The sequence below is a fragment of the Mastacembelus armatus genome, chromosome 5, assembly GCF_900324485.2.
Source record: "Mastacembelus armatus chromosome 5, fMasArm1.2, whole genome shotgun sequence".
Taxonomy (NCBI): Eukaryota; Metazoa; Chordata; class Actinopteri; order Synbranchiformes; family Mastacembelidae; genus Mastacembelus; species Mastacembelus armatus.
The window spans coordinates 20,892,605-20,911,375 of record NC_046637.1 but is presented as its reverse complement, the minus strand read 5'-3'; the positions used below and the strand labels follow the sequence as shown (position 1 = coordinate 20,911,375).

At 43.9% G+C, this 18,771-nt stretch overlaps 1 protein-coding gene across 1 annotated transcript; it reads right to left on the bottom strand.

Moving 5' to 3' along the window:
- Positions 1-13,779: 13,779 nt before the first annotated feature.
- On the bottom strand, positions 13,780-16,975 carry snai1a (snail family zinc finger 1a). Its single transcript, XM_026307993.2, has 3 exons — positions 16,686-16,975; positions 15,661-16,176; positions 13,780-14,964 (listed from the first exon to the last, which is right to left on the bottom strand). Exons 1-3 carry the CDS (start codon positions 16,759-16,761, stop codon positions 14,780-14,782), a joined length of 777 nt encoding a protein of 258 aa, XP_026163778.1. The 5' UTR covers positions 16,762-16,975; the 3' UTR covers positions 13,780-14,779.
- Positions 16,976-18,771: the final 1,796 nt, after the last annotated feature.

Genomic DNA, 18,771 nt, shown 5'->3' with positions numbered 1-18,771 from the left:
AAAAAAAAAAGTAATGGACCATTCAAATGAAATGATGTGCGTAAAATCTTAAAATACCAAAAAGCTACAGCCTGTCAAGGCCTGAGAGCCAAGACCATTTTCATCCTGTTTTTCCTTCACCCTGAACCTCATGCCAAACACAAATGAACTCATTCCACCTTAGGTGACTTTGATGCTCGTGAACTCGTGTCGGCCTTTAAGTAATAGTGCTGTTAAGTGCCAACAGGGATGTTTGCTATTGTGTGTGGCCACAGAGGATGCAACCTTAGAAGAGATTATTTCAGGCGCTGTGTGGCATTAAACATGCTACTATAAATACACGACATTATATTAATAGCGAGAAACATGGCGTGTGGCTCTTACCAGAAAAAAACAGAGTGCCCTGTATGATTTTTAAAACAAATAAACATTAGTGGCGATTCAGACATATGATGTGAAAAAAGACTCCAATTTTAGTTTTAGTTTTTAAAAATTGTTTCTGCATATCCGTAGCCAGAAACATCTAGAGCTTTAGTGCCTGGACCTCAGGTGTACGGAGGTGTCCCTGTAACCGTCCACAGATCAGCTCAGTGTGTTATATTGTCTTGCACAGCTGCTGTAAATTTGCGTATCCAGTAATTCTGACATAAGCGGTGCACCTCTCACACTCTACCAGGTCTGACCTTCAGAGCAAGAGGAGAGGTTGGTGCCTGGTATGAGAGCACGGTGACAGTGCAGCACGGGGGGAGGGAAAGGGGCCACAGTTTCTCAGAATAGACAAAGCCAGAGTCCAGCATTCCTGATAGGGAGATTGACTGTTAACTCTTGGCTGTGTCGAATTCTACAAAAGCCATGTAGATAAGCCAGAGACAGGACCCTGACACTTTTACAAACCCTGAGCGGTAATAGGCCTGCTTGTAATTTAACAGCATAAAATTGCCCCCTTTTTTTACTACACACATACGCATATATGCACACAGACACAAGAAAACTAACTCCTAAATGGATGTCTTGACTTGGGAGGGGGGGGCGGCCATCTTTGTTGATGTCGCTATCTGTTGCCGTGGCAGACTTAGAGGTGTTGCCGTGATGGCTGAAACTTTCTTAGGCATCAGTTAGATACAGCAGGCCTGAGCTATTCTGGGCCAAGGGGCTCTTCAGTGAGGCAGAGGCTGCTTTATGTACTATGTCACTTGGTGCACCATTTGAAAAGCTGGCATGATGATAACACATGAGGAGGAGATGAATCCCAAAGTCCCCAGAGCTGTTGGCTTTAAATAAGTCCAAATACGTTGGCATGTAAACACACACACACACACACACACACACACACACACACAAACACATAGTGAAGTGCATGCAGAGCAAGCATCGTCCCCCAGCACATCTCTCCGCACGGCTATAGTGCAGCCCACTGCAACAGCTGACTTCTCAGAGCAACAGCTCTCCTTACGTCCCCAGTGTTCCTTAAAATCATTTAGGCCCTAATGTGGCCAGGCCCATTAATGCTCATGTTCTGATTACTGGACATTTGTGCAGCTTTAAATTACCTTCCCATATAAACTGACCAAACTGACGTCCAGCTCAGGGCCTCAGGCCTAAAATGTTGGTAACTAGTCCTCAGTTGATTCTCGGGGGACAGGCTGGCCAACAGTTTGGTGATGTGCAAGTGGGGAGACGACAATTTGGACACGAAGACTTGATCTGGGGGTTGGTCACAGTTGTTTTAGATCATCGTGCATTGAATGCCACCAGGCTTAGCCACTGAGATGGAGAGAGATTGAGAATTATGGCTGCAGTCATTCTGAGCGATGTTTAATCACACATGACACAGTCACCTCTCTCTCTCTCCATGTTTCTGCACAGGTGGGACTGTTCATCAGGAACACTACTACACTAATGTTACTTCAATAACATTAACTTTTACGTCCTATGGAAAAACACGGACAATCAGACAGTGTAAAGGTGAATAGGTATTTCCTCCTTTCTCAACATATTTCTGTTCTTTAGTTAAAGCACTGTTTGAAAAGAAATGCATTTCCAGTATGAAAGGTACTGCATGTATTACTGTCTTTTTTGAGACTCATGATCTCTGCACAGGGCGTCAGCAAAAATATTATGGTTTTCTGTGCATATTGTTATATAATGCCTTTTTAACATTTTTGATTAGTTTCTTTTTTCTTTTTTTCTTGCCTCTATAAAGTAGTTTTTAGTTTGCTTGTTTGCTTAGGAGAACAAATACTAAGATCCCTATTTTGCTCTACAGTAATCTAACCTATGACTGTCGCCTAAAAATGGGCGATGAAGCAGTGTTTCATTTTGGATCAAAGCATTCATCGCTGGTGGATATATCTGTAATCGCCTCGTGCCTGCCCGCAGTATGTTGCAGCAACTGTGGGCTCAGGCCTTAGCCATCGGTGGAGACTGGCTGACGCGTGGCACAAACACACTCTAAAGCCTCAATTACTCCTCCACACTCACTCCATCCCCCTAACATACACCCATACACAGGCAACAATAACACACAGCAGAGTTAATCAGTCTTTTAGCAACCCACTCGGAGGTTTGATATCTCAGCTATTAGCCTCTGGCTCCAGACAATAGCCCGTCTCTTATTGTGCTAAGTTGTGGTCTGGGTCAGTGGGCCCGGCCTGCCCTGCCCTCAGTATGCATGGCAGCCCTCAGCTGTCTTTCTATTTCAAGAGTATGGAGGCATTCCTCAACCCAGCTGGGGCATCAGAGACAATGGGCATGCTGCCTTATCCAAACACAGGCCCGCAGACAATCTGACGCACTCCAGGATCTCAGTGAGAGCCCCGCTGCAAACCTCTCCTGCCCGGTAAAGCAGAAGCAAAGAGTTAACAAGGCTGGCTGCACAGACACTTACACACATCACTCAGGAGGCTTCCTTTAAACACTATGATGAACAATCTGCTGCACTGAAAGATTAATTTGCTGTGTGACATGTAGTGAAAGACAGGAGTGTAGTGCAAAGTAAACGGCTACACCCCCGTTTATCCCATTTCTTATTTTGAGAAAGCAGTTGGGCTGCTTTACAAGCTGACGCTGAGCCTTCAGTATATTTACTGCAGCAGATCTTTGGAAATAAAGTTACTATGATGGAATATAAAAATGACTGACTTTCTGTTTGCACACATTAATACATTTCTGAAAACTAAATGAAATATATTTACACTGATGTGCTGATTAGCTCTTCTACCTCTTTTTTTTTTTTACTGCTGCATCAGTGATCAGACACATTTGTACCACAGTTAAAATTATGTTTGATTTGTAGATTTGTGTCCCATCTATATGGCACCGTTCACACAGATACTGCTCCTTGTTTTTAATGTATTTAGGTTCCAATGGAAGCACAGTGGGCCACGACTAGAGTTGATCTGCTTGACTTTAAATAGACTTGGAAGGGAAACTTGTCTCTCGGCTTGGAAAGACCTTCAGTTAGTGACCTAGAGCATCTCACTGTCAGGATAGACATAGTTTCTTCTAATTTATTCTCAGTCCCATTGGGGGACCGCGAGAGGCGTCCAGTGATGCAGGTGGCTGCGCACGGCCTCTGACCATAATTGCTGTTTAGACAGAACTGCTGTCACAATGAGAGGCATTTCAGCGAGCCGCGTGGTGGCTCTTTCACAGTTTACACAGGCTCCGTGCCCTCGTATGTTTCCTTTACACACACGTACACATGCGTTCACGCTTACACCAAAATACACCTCTGCCACATAAGACAACATCACCTGTCAGATGTAGCAACTGCTCAAACACACGGAGAGGAGTGGCCGACTGGCACCACACGTTATCGAACTGTGAGTATCATTCAGAAATAACTAATCAATTGTTGACAAAAAAAAAAAGATTTACTAGAACAGTTGGAAGAAAGGAGACTGTGTTGAAGGTTGCTTTCCTTGCAGAACCTGTTCTGCCCTGTAACACTGAAATCACTTCAAAAACTTTCTTTCAGGGAAAGATAATCCAGATTAAAATAATGCAAATCTTGCCACAGAAAGAATGTTATACATGCCCATGCTATAAAATTTAGGTCTCGTTAAGAATTTCAGAATGTAAGTTAACTCACCATTTAATCATAATCAGGAGAAGAGGCACTAGCATGCAGAGGTAATAATGTGTAAAAAATGCTGCTGGATTTTTAATAATATGTCTCATTCTTATCTTAATGATTATACATTATATTCATTATACAGGGTTCATTTACTGCAACAGTAAATGTTGGCTCTGTGATTTGTTGCCTGACTCTAGTTTTTCCAGCCAACAGAGGGCATCAGCCTCTGTCCCACCTACAGACTCATTCACATGCCTCTGAGAGATTCTGCCAATATTTAACATCTAGCTGGGTCTACACAGGATGTCATGCAGTAAAAAGTTGGAGCTGGAACAGGTAAAGAAAGTCTTGAGGGAAAGCCCTCAAGTCACTGTCCGAGACATAACACAAGGATCAGCTTGGTATTCAGAGGAGTGCTACTCTACGGCTGCGGGCCAAGCACTTGGACAGCTGGCACTCTGTGTATGTATGTGTGTGTGTGTGTGTGTGTGTGTGTGTGTCTCAATTTGCCTCTTCTCTCACACTGCATTTAGCTCTCAGTACAACAGTGTGTTAGCAGTCTGTTGTCATCTCCTAATTGGCAGCATCAGGACAGCGTTAACACAAGAGTCTGGAGTCTCAGGAGTCTTTTTACCTATTTGACCTGCAAACAGAAGCAAAAACAACCTGGATCACTGAAATAAAAATAAATAAATAAATAAATAAATAATTAAAAAAAAAAAAAAAATATATATATATATATATATATATATATATATATATATATATATATATATGTTGGTAAAACAAATGTTCCTTAGAAAGTGTTACAAGTCCTTATGTCAACTGTATATTAAAGAGGATTTAAATTGTGAAACAAATTTCACTCTTTTGGTGGGAGCTGTTGTTTGTGAGCAATGCTACCCTCTGTTGCCACAGACCTTCAATCACACATCCCCGCTTTCTCTGAAATGTGCAGATTTAGTTCTTGTATTTGCAATGACAGTGTTTTTGACTGGTCTCAAATTAAAGGTCCACATTTATTTTGCCATACTGTAGTAGATACGTGATGATTTCTTGAAATCGACATGAATTTGCTTATTTATGCACTTTTGTCAATGTCTTATTCTTTCATGTGGAAAGAAAATAAATAATCTTCCAAGGATCTCTGATGACTCCTATTGAAGAGAAGGTTTGCACTTGTTTTTTCATCATTAAATGCACATCTTCAGACCCATTATTGTAAATGGGGAGCTAGTGCAGGATTAAGATCATTGTGCAGTTTGATTGTGTCTCCAGGCGTGGTTTATCGTCAAAATGGGCAGTCATTCAAAAGGAGTTTTACCAGCACAAAAAAGAAGCATATTTTTCTTTTCTCTGTGGAAAAGAAAAAGAAAAAATATGTAATTCTGATTTGATGTTAAGTCAGTGTAATGTAAGACATGGTTTGCATAAATAATGGTCCTGTTTGGTTCTAAAATCTCATCATAAGAAGAGCTTTTGTTTAAATAGTACGACCTGTAAGGCTTTTTGTAATAATAAAATGCAATCAAATCAAAGTACTATATAAATACAGATTTTATAATCAACATGCAGAGCTCAGCTGAAAATCACAACTTTTGTCTGTAAACTGGACACATAAAGACAAACACTCTGGTGCAGTGCTACACATTGTCCAGCAGAGGGAGCCATGCACCTGTTCACATCAGGTCAGTTAAGTTTGAGAAGCACAAGCATTTAGTATGAGTGAGCTGCACCTTGCAAGCAGCTGGTTGTACTGTGTGCTGTTCACCACAGGAACAAAACAAAAGTCCCATTTAAACAAATCAGACTTTCTAAAGTATTAGTGTATCTTCAAAGGTCCATGGAAGCAAGATTACGCTCATCTGGCTGTGTTCCCTTACAGAGTAGAGGTTATAGCACCTAGCAGTCATTAAAGAGCTATTTCTCTATGTTTCTCAATGACAGGAAGGGGCTATCTCATAGGAAGTGGAAGTAGGAGCGTCCCTTTCTCTCTTTCTCACACACACACACACAGTTGTCCACCCGCTTGCCCATCCTGTAGCTGCGAGTAGTGTGAGCCAGGAACACCCCCTCTCTGTAGGGCTATGGCTGCCTGCTAGTATTTTGGTAATCGTCATCCTCCCTGACCTGCTGGCCCGATCCTGGCGCCAGGAGTCTCTACGCCTCCCCTCCACCTCCCCGAGCTGACTACCCCCAACCCCACAGATAATTCAGACCAGCTGTTGCAAGGTGCCTTGCCTACTCCCACCCACTATATACTCACACTTGCCTCTGCTACAGCCTTGAGTTTGTCTTAGAAAAAAAAAATGGGGGTCCGGCTGTGGGCTTTTTTGGAGGCCTTTCAGGCTTTGCATGGGGTCTCAGTGGTGCATAAAATAAATTCAAGTCAATCACAGGCCTGGTTCTTGCTCTGCAACAAATCACCACTGTGTCTGGATTTGATGTTGCAATATGGAAACACACATTTAGTCGTTTTTTTGAGGTGGCAGGGAGTCAAAATGTTGATATTTGCTTCCCTGTTCCTTCACGAGTGTCGCTGACCTGAATTTCTCTCATTCTTCCAACCATTCAGTCTTAATGAAGTGGAATGTGTGTCACTGTGAAATGCGAGGCCCAGACAAAATTGAGTTTCTTATGCCTATGCAGAGCCATCTCCTCATTGGAGTCACATGAAGAGCATGTGTGTCCTCGATGATCAAGTGATACTGTGGGGGGATAGAGAATTGCTGCCAAGGAATGTTTGACGAGAAGGACGAGAAAGAAAAAGGCCTTGATTTGCCACAGATAATTCTCCTCCTGGGTTGAATTTGTGTAGCAGGAAAGGAAGTGTTTTCAGTGCACTTCTGAGCTTTTCTTTTGTATGGCTGAGTGTTTTTGGCATTTGGAGGCTCTGTGTAAAGTAAGGTGCCTCTCTGTCTATGGCCTAACCACAGTGGGACTTTGGACTGAGCTGGAGGGGAACCCCAGGCTTTTGATCCCCACTCCGCAGCCCCCAGCACTGCTGAGTAACGGCCCACGGGTGAACTACATGCACATGTGTGTGTGTTTGACAGAGGTTTGGATTGTTTTTTTCACAGTGGTGTTGGTGGTGGTAGTGGTGTGGTTGCCTCATACAACAGCAGTGGATGGTTGTCAGAGACAGAGGCCCAATAGAGGGGGGTGGGGGACTGGTACAAAGAACTGTTCTGCTGGAACTATGGAGGAACATAGTTCATGCTGCATTGGGATTTCCTGCCTTTGCCCTGACTAGCCCCTCCTCCCCTCCCTCTCCCGTCTACCCACTCTGTTCTCGACACCCTTCAGCAGTATGGAAACTGCTTGGACAATATTTCAGCTGGAGATGGGTGAAGCAATTGATTTAATGAAATGGACTGCAGGGATCATGGGACTAGACACTGAGTGTTGATCCAGACTTTTGCAATCAGGTTCCCATATTTCCATTTCCTGCCTTAATCTGTCCACCCACAGGCTTTACCACAGATGAATAGTTTTGACTGTGCACAGTGTTTTATTATGTCTCTCACATCAACATGCAATATACTGTATGTAGATGGCGTTATCTAATCTCTTATCATCCGCAGCTGGAATACACATTACTTTGTCCTGACATTAGCCCTGTGAATGTAGGCCCGAGACAGCCACACCGCTGTCGTGTTAAATGTAGAAAGGACAGGTGCGTCACCATTTGACTGCCCTCAGACATATCGCATGGGTGTCAAAGAGGAGGTGGACGGGGGCAGAAGGGGTCTGGGTTTAAATTTTCTCTTCCAGGACTTTGATCTTAGGTGTCAGTGGCAGGCTGGGGGACATGTGTCACTCATTAGCAGTGTGGTGAGAGTGTGCTGGCTCACAGGTTTTTCAAGCGTGTAGCAGCATGGAGAGGATGCTGTGAAAATGGTTGCTCATGGGGTGTTCCTGCTAATAAATCCTGAGGGTGGCGTCACTTTGTGGGGGTGGGTAGCCAAAAAAAAAAAAAATCCCTGGAGGAAAGCAGTGCAGTTCACTTTAATAACTGCCTATGTGTTGAGCATCACATTCATTGCCCTTTGTGATGCACACACTTATGCTAAACTGATAGCACAGGAAGTCGAATAGACGATTTCATTGAAAAGCTCCACTGCCAACATTCACTGTCTTGGGAGAGGAGGGAAATGGAAACCAGATGTCTGAGATCCACCGTGAATATGTCAAAGCTCACATACTCTGTCTGTTCCTCCATGTCCCATTGGTGGACTGAAACGTTTCTGCACCGTCATCACTAATGTCGATAATACTCCCTCCCTGTGGACATCTTGGCTGCAGCTAAGTTCCAAAAGATGATTTTTTTTTTTTTTCCTGTTCTTTAGGTTTCAGCCCTCACCACATTCCTCAAATTTCAGAGTAACTTCCCATATCCCAAGGCTCGTTCGGGTGGCAAATCTCTCAGCGCTCCTTTGTGGAGAGATTGCTTTCTCTTGCTTGAGAAAATAACAAGCTATAGAGTAATGACTTAACAGGCAACAGGATAATGGTTTCAACATGTGCAGGACTGTGTGTGTTTGTGTGTGTGTGTATTTCTGTGTGCATGCATGGATTTGGTATTGTGCGAGTGCTTGCTCGCTCGCCAGTGTGAGAGTGTATGTGTGTGTGTGTGTGTGTGTGTGTGCGTGAGGGTGTGTGTGTGTGTGTGTGTGTGTGTGTGTGTTTGTTTCTATTGTTTAGGAACCAACTGTGCAGAATCAACTGGCTCTCTGTTTGGTTGAAGTTGTTTGAAAGCTGGACCGCAGATGAATAGATCGCTCTCCTCCAGATCTGGAGCCTAGGAGCCTTTGGGGAACCAGCACCGTCACAATGACAGAGACGGCCTGTGGGGTGTCAATGGGAGTGCCTGGTGTTTTCCATCATAACCAGCTGCTGCAGAGGCCTCCCACACAGAAGAGTGCTCCTCAGTGTGTACGTCTGAATGTTCACCTATGTTTGTGTGTTTGTGTCTGAGGATGTTGCAGGCAGTGTAACAGCATCTGTGCTGATTAACGACTATATGACAGCTGCCGTATGTAATCTGTGTGTGAGTGTCTGCGTGTACATGAAGGGGGCTGTTGGTGTTTACTATCTGGTGTGTTTTGATGCCATACATCTGTTCCTGGGGCGCGCTGCCTGAAGGCTTAGCTTTCTTTGAGCTCCATTCGAACAAATGGGAAGCACTCGAAACCTCGGTCTTCACCAGTGACAAACCAAACTCTTATTCCATCTCCAAGCAGACCAAGACCCTGTGAACCTGTGAGGCTGTTCATGGGAAATGACACGCTGCACAGTCTATCATGACTCAATTGGCAATCCTCTTCCTGTCAGTCACATTAAAGTGTGTGACGCATTTAGTCATGGCATGATCCAGCTTGCCTGAGTAGGTGTTTTCACACACTGCTTTTTACGTTTCAACAAATCAAAAGCTTGTAAACTAAGAAGAAAGTGGGGATACAGTGCGTTTCTCAGCGCACCACCTGATTCTGTTTACACACTGTTACACAGAGACATGCCCTGACAGGTGGGCAGAAATCTACATTACCTCTTTCACCTCTTTGCTCTGCCAGAGCCTCCGGCGACAGCTTAACGTCCTTTTGCACCTTGTCTGGGAAAATATGCTCAGGTGCAGGTGTAACAAACAGGTGCAGGTGTAACAAACAGGTGATATTTCCTCCAGTGTCAGGTGCAGAGGAGTCCTGTGTATAGGCTTGACATGCCATGTGTAGCCATGTTTTTAGCCATAGTAAAAAACATGGCGGTTTTGATGGCGGTGTTGTTCTGATTGGCCAGTCGACTGCTTTGGTACAGATGCAGATTTGGGTGAATTGCCGTTAAATTATGTTCAGATATTTGTGGTGTCTGGAGGATGAATCCTCATGTCTTTGGTTGGTTGGCTATCTTTGTCATCAGTTAAGCTTCTGTTTTGACATATGTGCCATATTTGTTTTTTAGAGGATTGTCTCACTATGGGATTGATTGTGATAAAAAAAATTTGGTACACACAAAGAATGACTTGTAAACACATTTAATCTTGCACCATCATCAAATCAAAGTATTAACTTATCCAGTACTTTGTTTAACTTCTATACTTTAGACCAAAAGCCTGCAAAACTAATGGCAATGGAGCAGTCCAATTAGAATTATGACCTTCTGTAAACTTAATTTATTTGTCATTCTGTAACGCTCAGAAGAAAAACTGTTTTATTTGCTTTTCTTTACAGCAGGCACACTGAACCTCCGCTAGCCGAAATGCCACACAGGAATTTGGGAGTAATGACTGTTAAAAAAGCTGGGTCAGGATACTTTCTGAGAATCTCTTGTTTCCTGTCCCAGGGTAGAAGTCAGGTTTATTTTCTCCCTCTTTCTCCTCTCCAATCCAGCCCCAGTGTGAGGCAATGCCCAGAAGGAAACACAGAGGAAAAGCAGAGAGCTCAGGCGCCATCCATCCTTCTACCTCTCCCCCTTCTCTTCTCTCTCGTTATGCTTCTCACTGGCAGTCCGCAGCAACACATGTCTCTGATCAAGTCCAGCCTGCGTCATTAGTTAGTAAACTCCAGGCTCCAGGAAAACCAACAGAGAGCACATTCATAGCCGGCGACCCTGTGACTGAGTGTGTGATTCATTACTCTTTAATATGCACCCCCTACCCCCATCCCCTAACCCACCCAGCCACTTCTCCAATCCAGCCTTGGGGCAACTCCACAGCCTGATCAAATCCATCATTAAGCATACTTGTGGTGTTACTGCTATTGGCCTTCTTGTTTACCAGATGCAGCGCTTGTGTCTCTGGCCTATTTGCAGCACAGCAAGAAGAATTAACTCTGCATTTTGGCATTTACATCAGCCCTCTGTACTTAACCTTGTCAGGGAGAGACAACGCCTATACAGGAGATCGTCTGGGAACAAAAACAGACAGGGAAAGTTATTAACACCAAAACATTAGAGAGTAATGAAGTGCTCTTTAGCAAGGTAACAGACAATGAGAGGCGCTAATCTTGACAGAGAAGGCCAGGAGTGTAATACATGAGGTGAGAGGTGCTTGGGGAGGACAGCTTGAATGCAATTAAAACTACTCTGTTTTTAGCTGCATTTTCACCCCTGCCCCACTTCTGAGATTATATTTTACTCACAATCCCAAGTAAAAACAATGCAGTCATGCTTTATTCGGATTGTCTGCTGCTGATTAAGAGCTTACTATCAAGTGACTGTAATGCGGCACATAAAATAATACTAACTTTTTGAGGTGATAGTGTGATAGACGGCCTATGCATATTCAGTGTCAAGGTTCATTCTTGATCAGGTCATTGACAGGCACCAGGCCGAATGTGTCTGCAGGTTTTTCCTGGGAGAGTTCGCTCCAGGTCTTGTGTGTCATGAACGCAGGATGAGTCCTGTTTATGAGACGCTGACAGCTCCTTCCTGTCTCCCAGGCCATGAGACCAAACTGCTGCTGCGCCGAAGGCCACTATTTAGTTCTTGGCCCCCAGCTTCACCTCAAAAAAATGGCTAAAAGAGCAGCATTGGGTGTGACAGCTGATGGGGGGATGGGACAGGGCGATGGCAGTGGCAAAGTGCAACAGTGGCAGCAGCAGAAACAGCACTTGAGCTCTGTAGCTCCTCAACCCGAGGCTGCTTTTTTTGGGTAAAGTAGGCCAATGTAAACTCCCACTTCCTCTCGGACTCGGACACGTCTCAGAGGGGGAGAGATGATCATTCTGTGAAGGGGGAAAGAGCTGTTGCTCTGTAGGGACTGTTTCTACTCACTAGACACACACACACACACACACACACACACAAATAGAAATACAGCAGTAGAGGCAGGCAGAGAGTGAGTGGGAGAGAGCGAGTGAGTGAGAGAGTGAGGAATACACAAACACAGTGGGGTTCAGGAATGTTAAACACATGCTTTATGGCATAAATAGCAGCCACTTTTGGTAAATTACAGTGAGTGCTCTGGCACTGTAAAGCACACAGCAGGAAAACGCTCTCAGATTTCAGATCCAGGCCTTCCACACTCCCTAAGGAACAAAAAGGGGAGCATGTTGTGTTTTCATTTCTCTATAAAAAGGCAGAAATAAGTACATCAACGTGTGATGCAGCAAAGATTTGAAATGTATGAGTTTATTCTGGCAAAATGAGGCTGTGCGGCTTCTGTTGCAATGTTGAACTGGGGAGAATAGGAGGCAGAAGTAGGCGAGTTGTGCTAAAATGTTCATCTCTGGAATGTAAAAAAATAGAGGAAAGTAAAAACATTCTCAACAGAAAAAGTCAACCAGGCAAACATGAGAGTGAAGTTCAGAAGAGGGACTTGTTTTAATTGTCTCTGCTAACAGTTCTAACACCCTCACCTCAGGACATACAAAGCTGACATCATCATAATAGTCCCAAACTAACCTCCAACAGCTGAGATCTTAGCAGTCCTTTTATCCAAGAGCGTCCTGGGTAAATGCCATGAGAACAATGGCCAAAAGGAACCACATTCAAGGACTCTTCCATTATTTCCATTTCAGACCAAGTTGGGTGCTTGTGCACAGATGTTTGAAAATCTGTGTAAGTAATTTGGTTTCAAGTGCTGACTGTATGAGGTGACTCACTGCTACATGCTACAGGGGTCGTGGTGGCTGGTAGCTGTGAGCACATTTCCCTGACTCAGAAGGAAATAAGGAACTGTGCTGTGGAACAGCTTACCTCACTCTGTGCTGGCCCGGCTGGGCCTCAGCCCACGCACACCGACTAACTGACGGGCTGACTAGTGGCTTGACTTACTGACTGAGAGCAGAGAAACCATGGGAACCTAAAGCTCCAGTCTGAGCAGACTCTGACTCACCGTCTAGGCGGAGGAAGAGGAGAATGTTATACTCTCCCTGAGGAGGAAAAAAATACACACATGTATGCGCGCACAAACACACACACACACACACACACATGCACACATCACAGCCGTAGCATACTAGAATGCCACAAGATTATTTCAAGAGCTCTAGTGAGCACATATCAATTCGTGCTAAATCTTGGGATTGATTGAAAACAGAAATTCTCTTTTAACTATACACGCACACTCACAATCACATTTCCAGCAGTGTTTGCACAGTGACAGTGAGAAGTTGATAGCAGGTGGAAACTGGAAGCAGGTGCATTCAGTTGTTCCTGTCCATCACACAGTGTGTTCACCTGCACATCTGCAATTCAGCCTCAACACAATGGTCAGTTCACTCCCCACACGTAACGTCAAGATGTTCAACAGAAATCTCCCAGTTAATGATCAATGATCAAACAGAGCTTTTATAACCAACATATCAGCTGCGCCCATTTCTACATCACATCAAGAACTGTACAAAACCGCCCGAGTGCGTTTTTTTTTTTTTTTAAACCCAGACAAATGACAGAGCAAAGTTTAATAAACATAAATTACTTTATTGAATGAAAATTTTTTATCAGTTTACAACATATGAGAAATAGAAGTGGACACACAAGCATGGTACAAAACTGAAATAAAACATTTGCACATTGCACTATAAAACACTGCCATAAAAAGTTTAGGAAAGTTAAAAATTCATCTTTGCACTGTCCATTTACAGGATTCTGATCACATTAGGCAGCCATGTCTTCATGGTGTAAACTTTAAAAATCTTTGGTCCCAGCCTTCTTGTATTTTCAAACTATTTGGTATTAATTTCTACTAATACTGCACTCAGATAGTGTTTTTCTGAAGCCACAAATATTAACGAGGTAAAAAAAAGAAAACAATAACAGGCACATTTTGGCTTTTAAAAGTAATACAATTTAAAGGCACAAATTCATATAAGTTATAAAAAAAATGGCTTTGGCTGGTATTATTAACACTGTGATAACCTTGAGCACATGGCTTGCATTGTCACCCACATTACAGCAAAGCTGCAAAGTGAAACTTCTTTGGAAGATAACAGACAAACAGCTTTTCCTATCTCTGAAATCAGATTAAAGAGAAGGTTTTGGATGTCGTCAAAACAGAGGCTTAAAATGATCTCCATGGGTGAAAAAAGACTAACCGATGCCATTCTTTTCTAATGACATGCTTCCTCTTTTTTCTTAAGCAAACCAAGGGCAGTGGAAGTCACCTGCTATCAACCAGCGAAGGTCATGGCTGTACCACCTGTTAGCACCTCATCTATCTACAACACAGTACCAGGGACAGCTGTGTGTGCATTTGCTTTTGTGTGTGTGAGTGTGTGTGTGTGTGTATTTGTGTTTTGAGGCACGCTGAGAGATTTATTCCACCCACGCACCCCTACCTCTCAGCAGCTGTGTCTAGGCCATGATCCTGGGCTGGCCAGCACCAGGACAGAGACAGGAAAGAACACCTCTTACCCCATTGAGTTCACTACATATTTGGTCTTTGGAATGGGCACAATGGCAACAAAGGGGCTGATATATCAAGTGAGTGTCGGCATTACTCAGTTTATATTTGGTCCAGCCTCAGGACTTCAATCTAGATTGGAGGAAAAAAAAAATCTGCTTCTCAGCTATTTGGTTTTCATGGAACAGAGGTTCATAAAATCAGATCCATAATGAGACTCAGTTCCCTCCAGGTCTCTTAATGTTGCCCACTTCATGCCCCCTGTGGCCCTACAGGTCATCAACAGGCTAGGTGGGCTTGTGTAGACCCTCTCTCTGTGTCCACTAGTCCTCCACTGCCCTGAGCTCTGAGTGGGTTCTTCTGTCTCTCTAAATGATGTCTCACACCGCAGTGGAACAACACCCTGAGGAGCTGTGTTTCTGCAGCAACGACATGCGGCTGAAGGTGCGAGAGCAGACGCCACACTGGTACTTCTTCACCTCAGCGTGGGTCTGCAGATGAGCCCTCAGGTTGGAGCGGTCAGCAAAGGCCCGGTTGCAGTGAGGGCAGGAGAATGGGCGCTCACCTGGATGGAAAAGGATAGAAACACATCATATGTCTTTACTGGCATTCCTGGTACATGTGGTTACAATGGCAGCCCTCAAGTGTAGCCTGACAACAATCAGGTGTTCCTGAGATCACAAGAGCTTTCCATTAACACCTCACACACACAGATTCTGGTGTGTGTGTGTGTGTGTGTGTGTGTGTGTGAGGCAGTCAGGCTGTGGTGGGGTCACAGCCTGACTGAATTAGCATGATTCAATCAGAGGGAATGAGATTAGCACAATAACAAGTTGTTGCAGGTACAATGTGCTCAGAGATAGCAAAGAGCCTTGAGGCATTCTTTAAAACCCTTTGTCTTTCCTGTGGCCCTATTCTGTTTTCTTCCCCAGCAGCCGTGATAAGATAATTAGCTGACGAGTCATTGTTGCTGGGACATTAAACACAATGAGCGATCAATGAGTGCAGGGTTGACAGAGGGTTCCCCAATGTGATAACGTCTGCTGACTAAGTGTTGAGTTCATCAAACTTATTGTTATGGATATCCTGCTGTCTCATGTCACAAATGATGAGGGACTGACCTGGTGAGTCCCAGCGATAGCAGGTCAAATGTAGATTTACAGTTTTACTGCATCACATACACTGATTTCTTCACTTTTGAATCAAGTGGAACTTTAGCAGATGTGTAATGGTCTTAAAGGTCTCTAAACATTGTTCTTACCTGTGTGTGTGCGGATATGGCCACGCAGCAGCCATGGCCTGGAGAAAGCCTTTCCACAGGTGGTACACACACAGGGTAGGGTGTGTGAGCGGATGTGCATCTTCAGAGCCCCCAGGCTTGTGTACTCTTTGGGGCAGTGTTTGCAGAGGAACGCTGGTCGGGCCGCTGTGACAGGGGCCTCTCTCTCCTCCTCCCCCGGGGGGCTGACGTGAGCCATAACGCCAGTGCATTTCATCCGCTGGCGAGGGGCATATGTGTGTACAGGTTCGGGGCTTGGGGGGTCTGATGTACGTCCTTCATCTTCCTCTCCACTGCTGCTGGCACTGCTGCTGAGGCTGGACGGGGAGCTAAGGTCCAGAGGGCCTGGAGTGGTGGAGGGCTCTGTTTGGGAGGCGGGCAGATAGAGGGCAGGCAGGGCACTCAGATCCCACACCAGACCTGTTGTGAAGCAGGTGGCAGCAGAGCTGTTGTCCCCGGACGAGAATTCAGCAAAAGGAAACCTCTCTGATGAAGTGTCTGGGAAAAAAGGGAGGGCAGGAACACAAATGCAAAGCCAGTGTCAGACATTACACAAATGTTTGGTGACGTTTGACTGAATCACACAAAAATCTAACAGACTTTTCAAAACCCCATATACACTTTTGCCTACTACACACATTCTCTCTGTCCTCATTTTGGTTGTAAATTTGCGCTTTTGACAACATTTACTGAGTGTAAAGCTGCAGCTAGTAGAAGGTTTCATGGGCCGTTTACTCCCACGTATTCACAAGGGCTTGTTACATGAATGGAGCTCTGTCTGGTTGTAGAAAGGGGGGAAAGTGCATCTAACGGGCCCAAGCTTGAATGGGGAGTAGCCTGGATTGTGGCTGAACCAGACACCGTATACTTGAACAAATGTTATTAGATTTTACTGGAAACTCGACAATGACCTCTTAAGAAAGGAATTGGCAATCTATCTTATTTGCGCACTTATGTAAGGATGCTTTCATAATTCATTTAAGGAACAAAACAACTTCTTAACTCACCATTCTGACATTCCAGTTCACTGTAGTTTGGTTTTTGTTTAGCGAAATACTTTTTGACCAAGAAAGATCGAGGCATTGTCCTTTTTTTGTGTGTTAAATAACTGTGCGTAAAAGTATCCTGTGGTCACGACGCACAGTTTCAGCCGAGAAAGAAGTTAACAAAATCGCGGTCCTTGGATCCTTCGGAACCAGAAAAATATCCCTCTATAGTCCACAAGTAACAGTGGACCTCAGCAGACAAACGTGTGTGCAGCTTTCATGCAGAATGACTAAATGCTGGCCTCTGTTCTGAAATACTCTGACACAGGCGGTAGGGGTGTGCTCGCCCCGAGGGCCCTCCCCACCTCCCCACCTCCCATATCATTACACAGGAAGAAGTCTTCATGCTCACACACTTTATAACAACATAAATACGAGCTTCACAGCGTTTACACACAGGAATCCAGCGGCGTTGACCTGCGGGAAAGAAAATGCAAAGGATCTGCATCATGTCGCTTTAATTATTGTGCGTAAATGATCGCATGAGTGTCAAATTATAGCCACACTTCGTGACACTGTGTGGTCTGATGGTGCAGACATGTTGATACCTGGAAATCTGTTGCATAGTTTGTTTTAAAAAAAAACTAATGTGAAGGATTAATGTTTCCAACAGGCCCATGTACTGAGAAACAAACAGCCATGTCTATGGACTGTAACGTTCAAAGCTGTTTAAACATGTGACCAAGATCTGTGGATCAATCTGTGTCCACTGACCTGTTCGCATTGACTGAGTCACCGGTGTTTCCCTTATTTTCTGAATTAGGAAGAAGGATTAGATCCAAACCCAAAACAATGTGCTAATAATTACAGGCCTTTCACTGGTTATTGTTACTGAGTCGAAATCAAGAAGAGGATGTGGCCTTATTTTAGTGTTTTAAAGCTTAAAACAGGTCCGTGTTGTGCTGACTGTGTTAGTTTGGTGTCGTCACTGCAGCATCAGATCTGTCACCTGCACTTTCATTTAATAAACCTTTTTTCTGTACACACACATACCAGTGTAGCAATCTCACAGCCTCAAACGACTTCAGCAGGCTAACTGCACCATCTTCTGGAAGAAAGCGAGTAATAATATGTGACCAGTTCATTGTATTGAACACTGGGTGGCGCTATGTTAGAAGTCAGTCTGTCGACACATCCATCCATCCATCATTTATACCCTCTTCTTCCTATTTTAGGGACACAGGGATCTGCTGGAGCCTATCCCAGCTCTCTTTAGGTGAAAGGCAGGGGTACACCCTGGAAAGGTCACCAGTCCATCACAGGGCAGCATTGACACAGTTGGCAGCACAATGACAAAATAATTGGTAAAATGTGAACATTTACAAAGAACGAATACATTTTCTAAATAAATAAAATAAACGTAAAAAAACATAATTTTGCTTGTAATTCAACCTTAAAGCGACTTGTCAAAATGCATTTATATAATCAAACTGTAATTTTGTGGTTGATGTGCTTTTTGTGCTTTCAGATGAAAATCACCAAAACAGACGTGGTTTACGGGGATTTTCGCAGTAAAAGCTCCCTTTTTCCCTCTGGGTAGACTTTATGAGGACCCAGATCATAATTCTCCTCATTCAAAACTTTTTTCAGTTTTAAAAAAGAAAGCAATCCTATTTTTTTTAAGTAGGCTACGTGTGTTGATAAATTAATGCAAAAAAAATAATTTTTCTTATTCGTTTTTGTATTTAAAACTGAAAATTAGAAAATGAACATATTTTCGTTGTCCGAGTTGAGAACCTGGACTGGACACAAAGTACACGTATTTTCAACGAAAAACTGTGGGTATTGGCAGAAAGCTGAAATATCCACTGATCTTGAACGAAGCACAGTTACGCACGCCCCGCCCAGCCTCTCTCTGATTGGAGGATTAGTCCGGGTGGGCGGGCCTTCTGGTGTTTGAGCTAAATTGAATATTTGAAATCCAAAACATCAGTATTGTTTCCCTGCAGCAGTTACAGGCTTTTAGAAGCTCATAGAAAAAATAAACACTGCAAGAAACCTGTGAAAATCTGCACATTTACATGGTCTCCGATTACAAACCCTAACC

Excerpts from the sequence above, each read along its gene's own strand:
- snai1a (XM_026307993.2), bottom strand. The coding sequence starts at position 16,761 with ATGCCTCGATCTTTCTTGGTCAAAAAGTATTTCGCTAAACAAAAACCA. Across the intron at positions 16,177-16,685 it reads TGAACTGGAATGTCAGAATG|ACACTTCATCAGAGAGGTTT; the intron begins GTGAGTTAAGAA and ends CTTTTTTCCCAG. Across the intron at positions 14,965-15,660 it reads CCATATCCGCACACACACAG|GTGAGCGCCCATTCTCCTGC; the intron begins GTAAGAACAATG and ends TTTTCCATCCAG.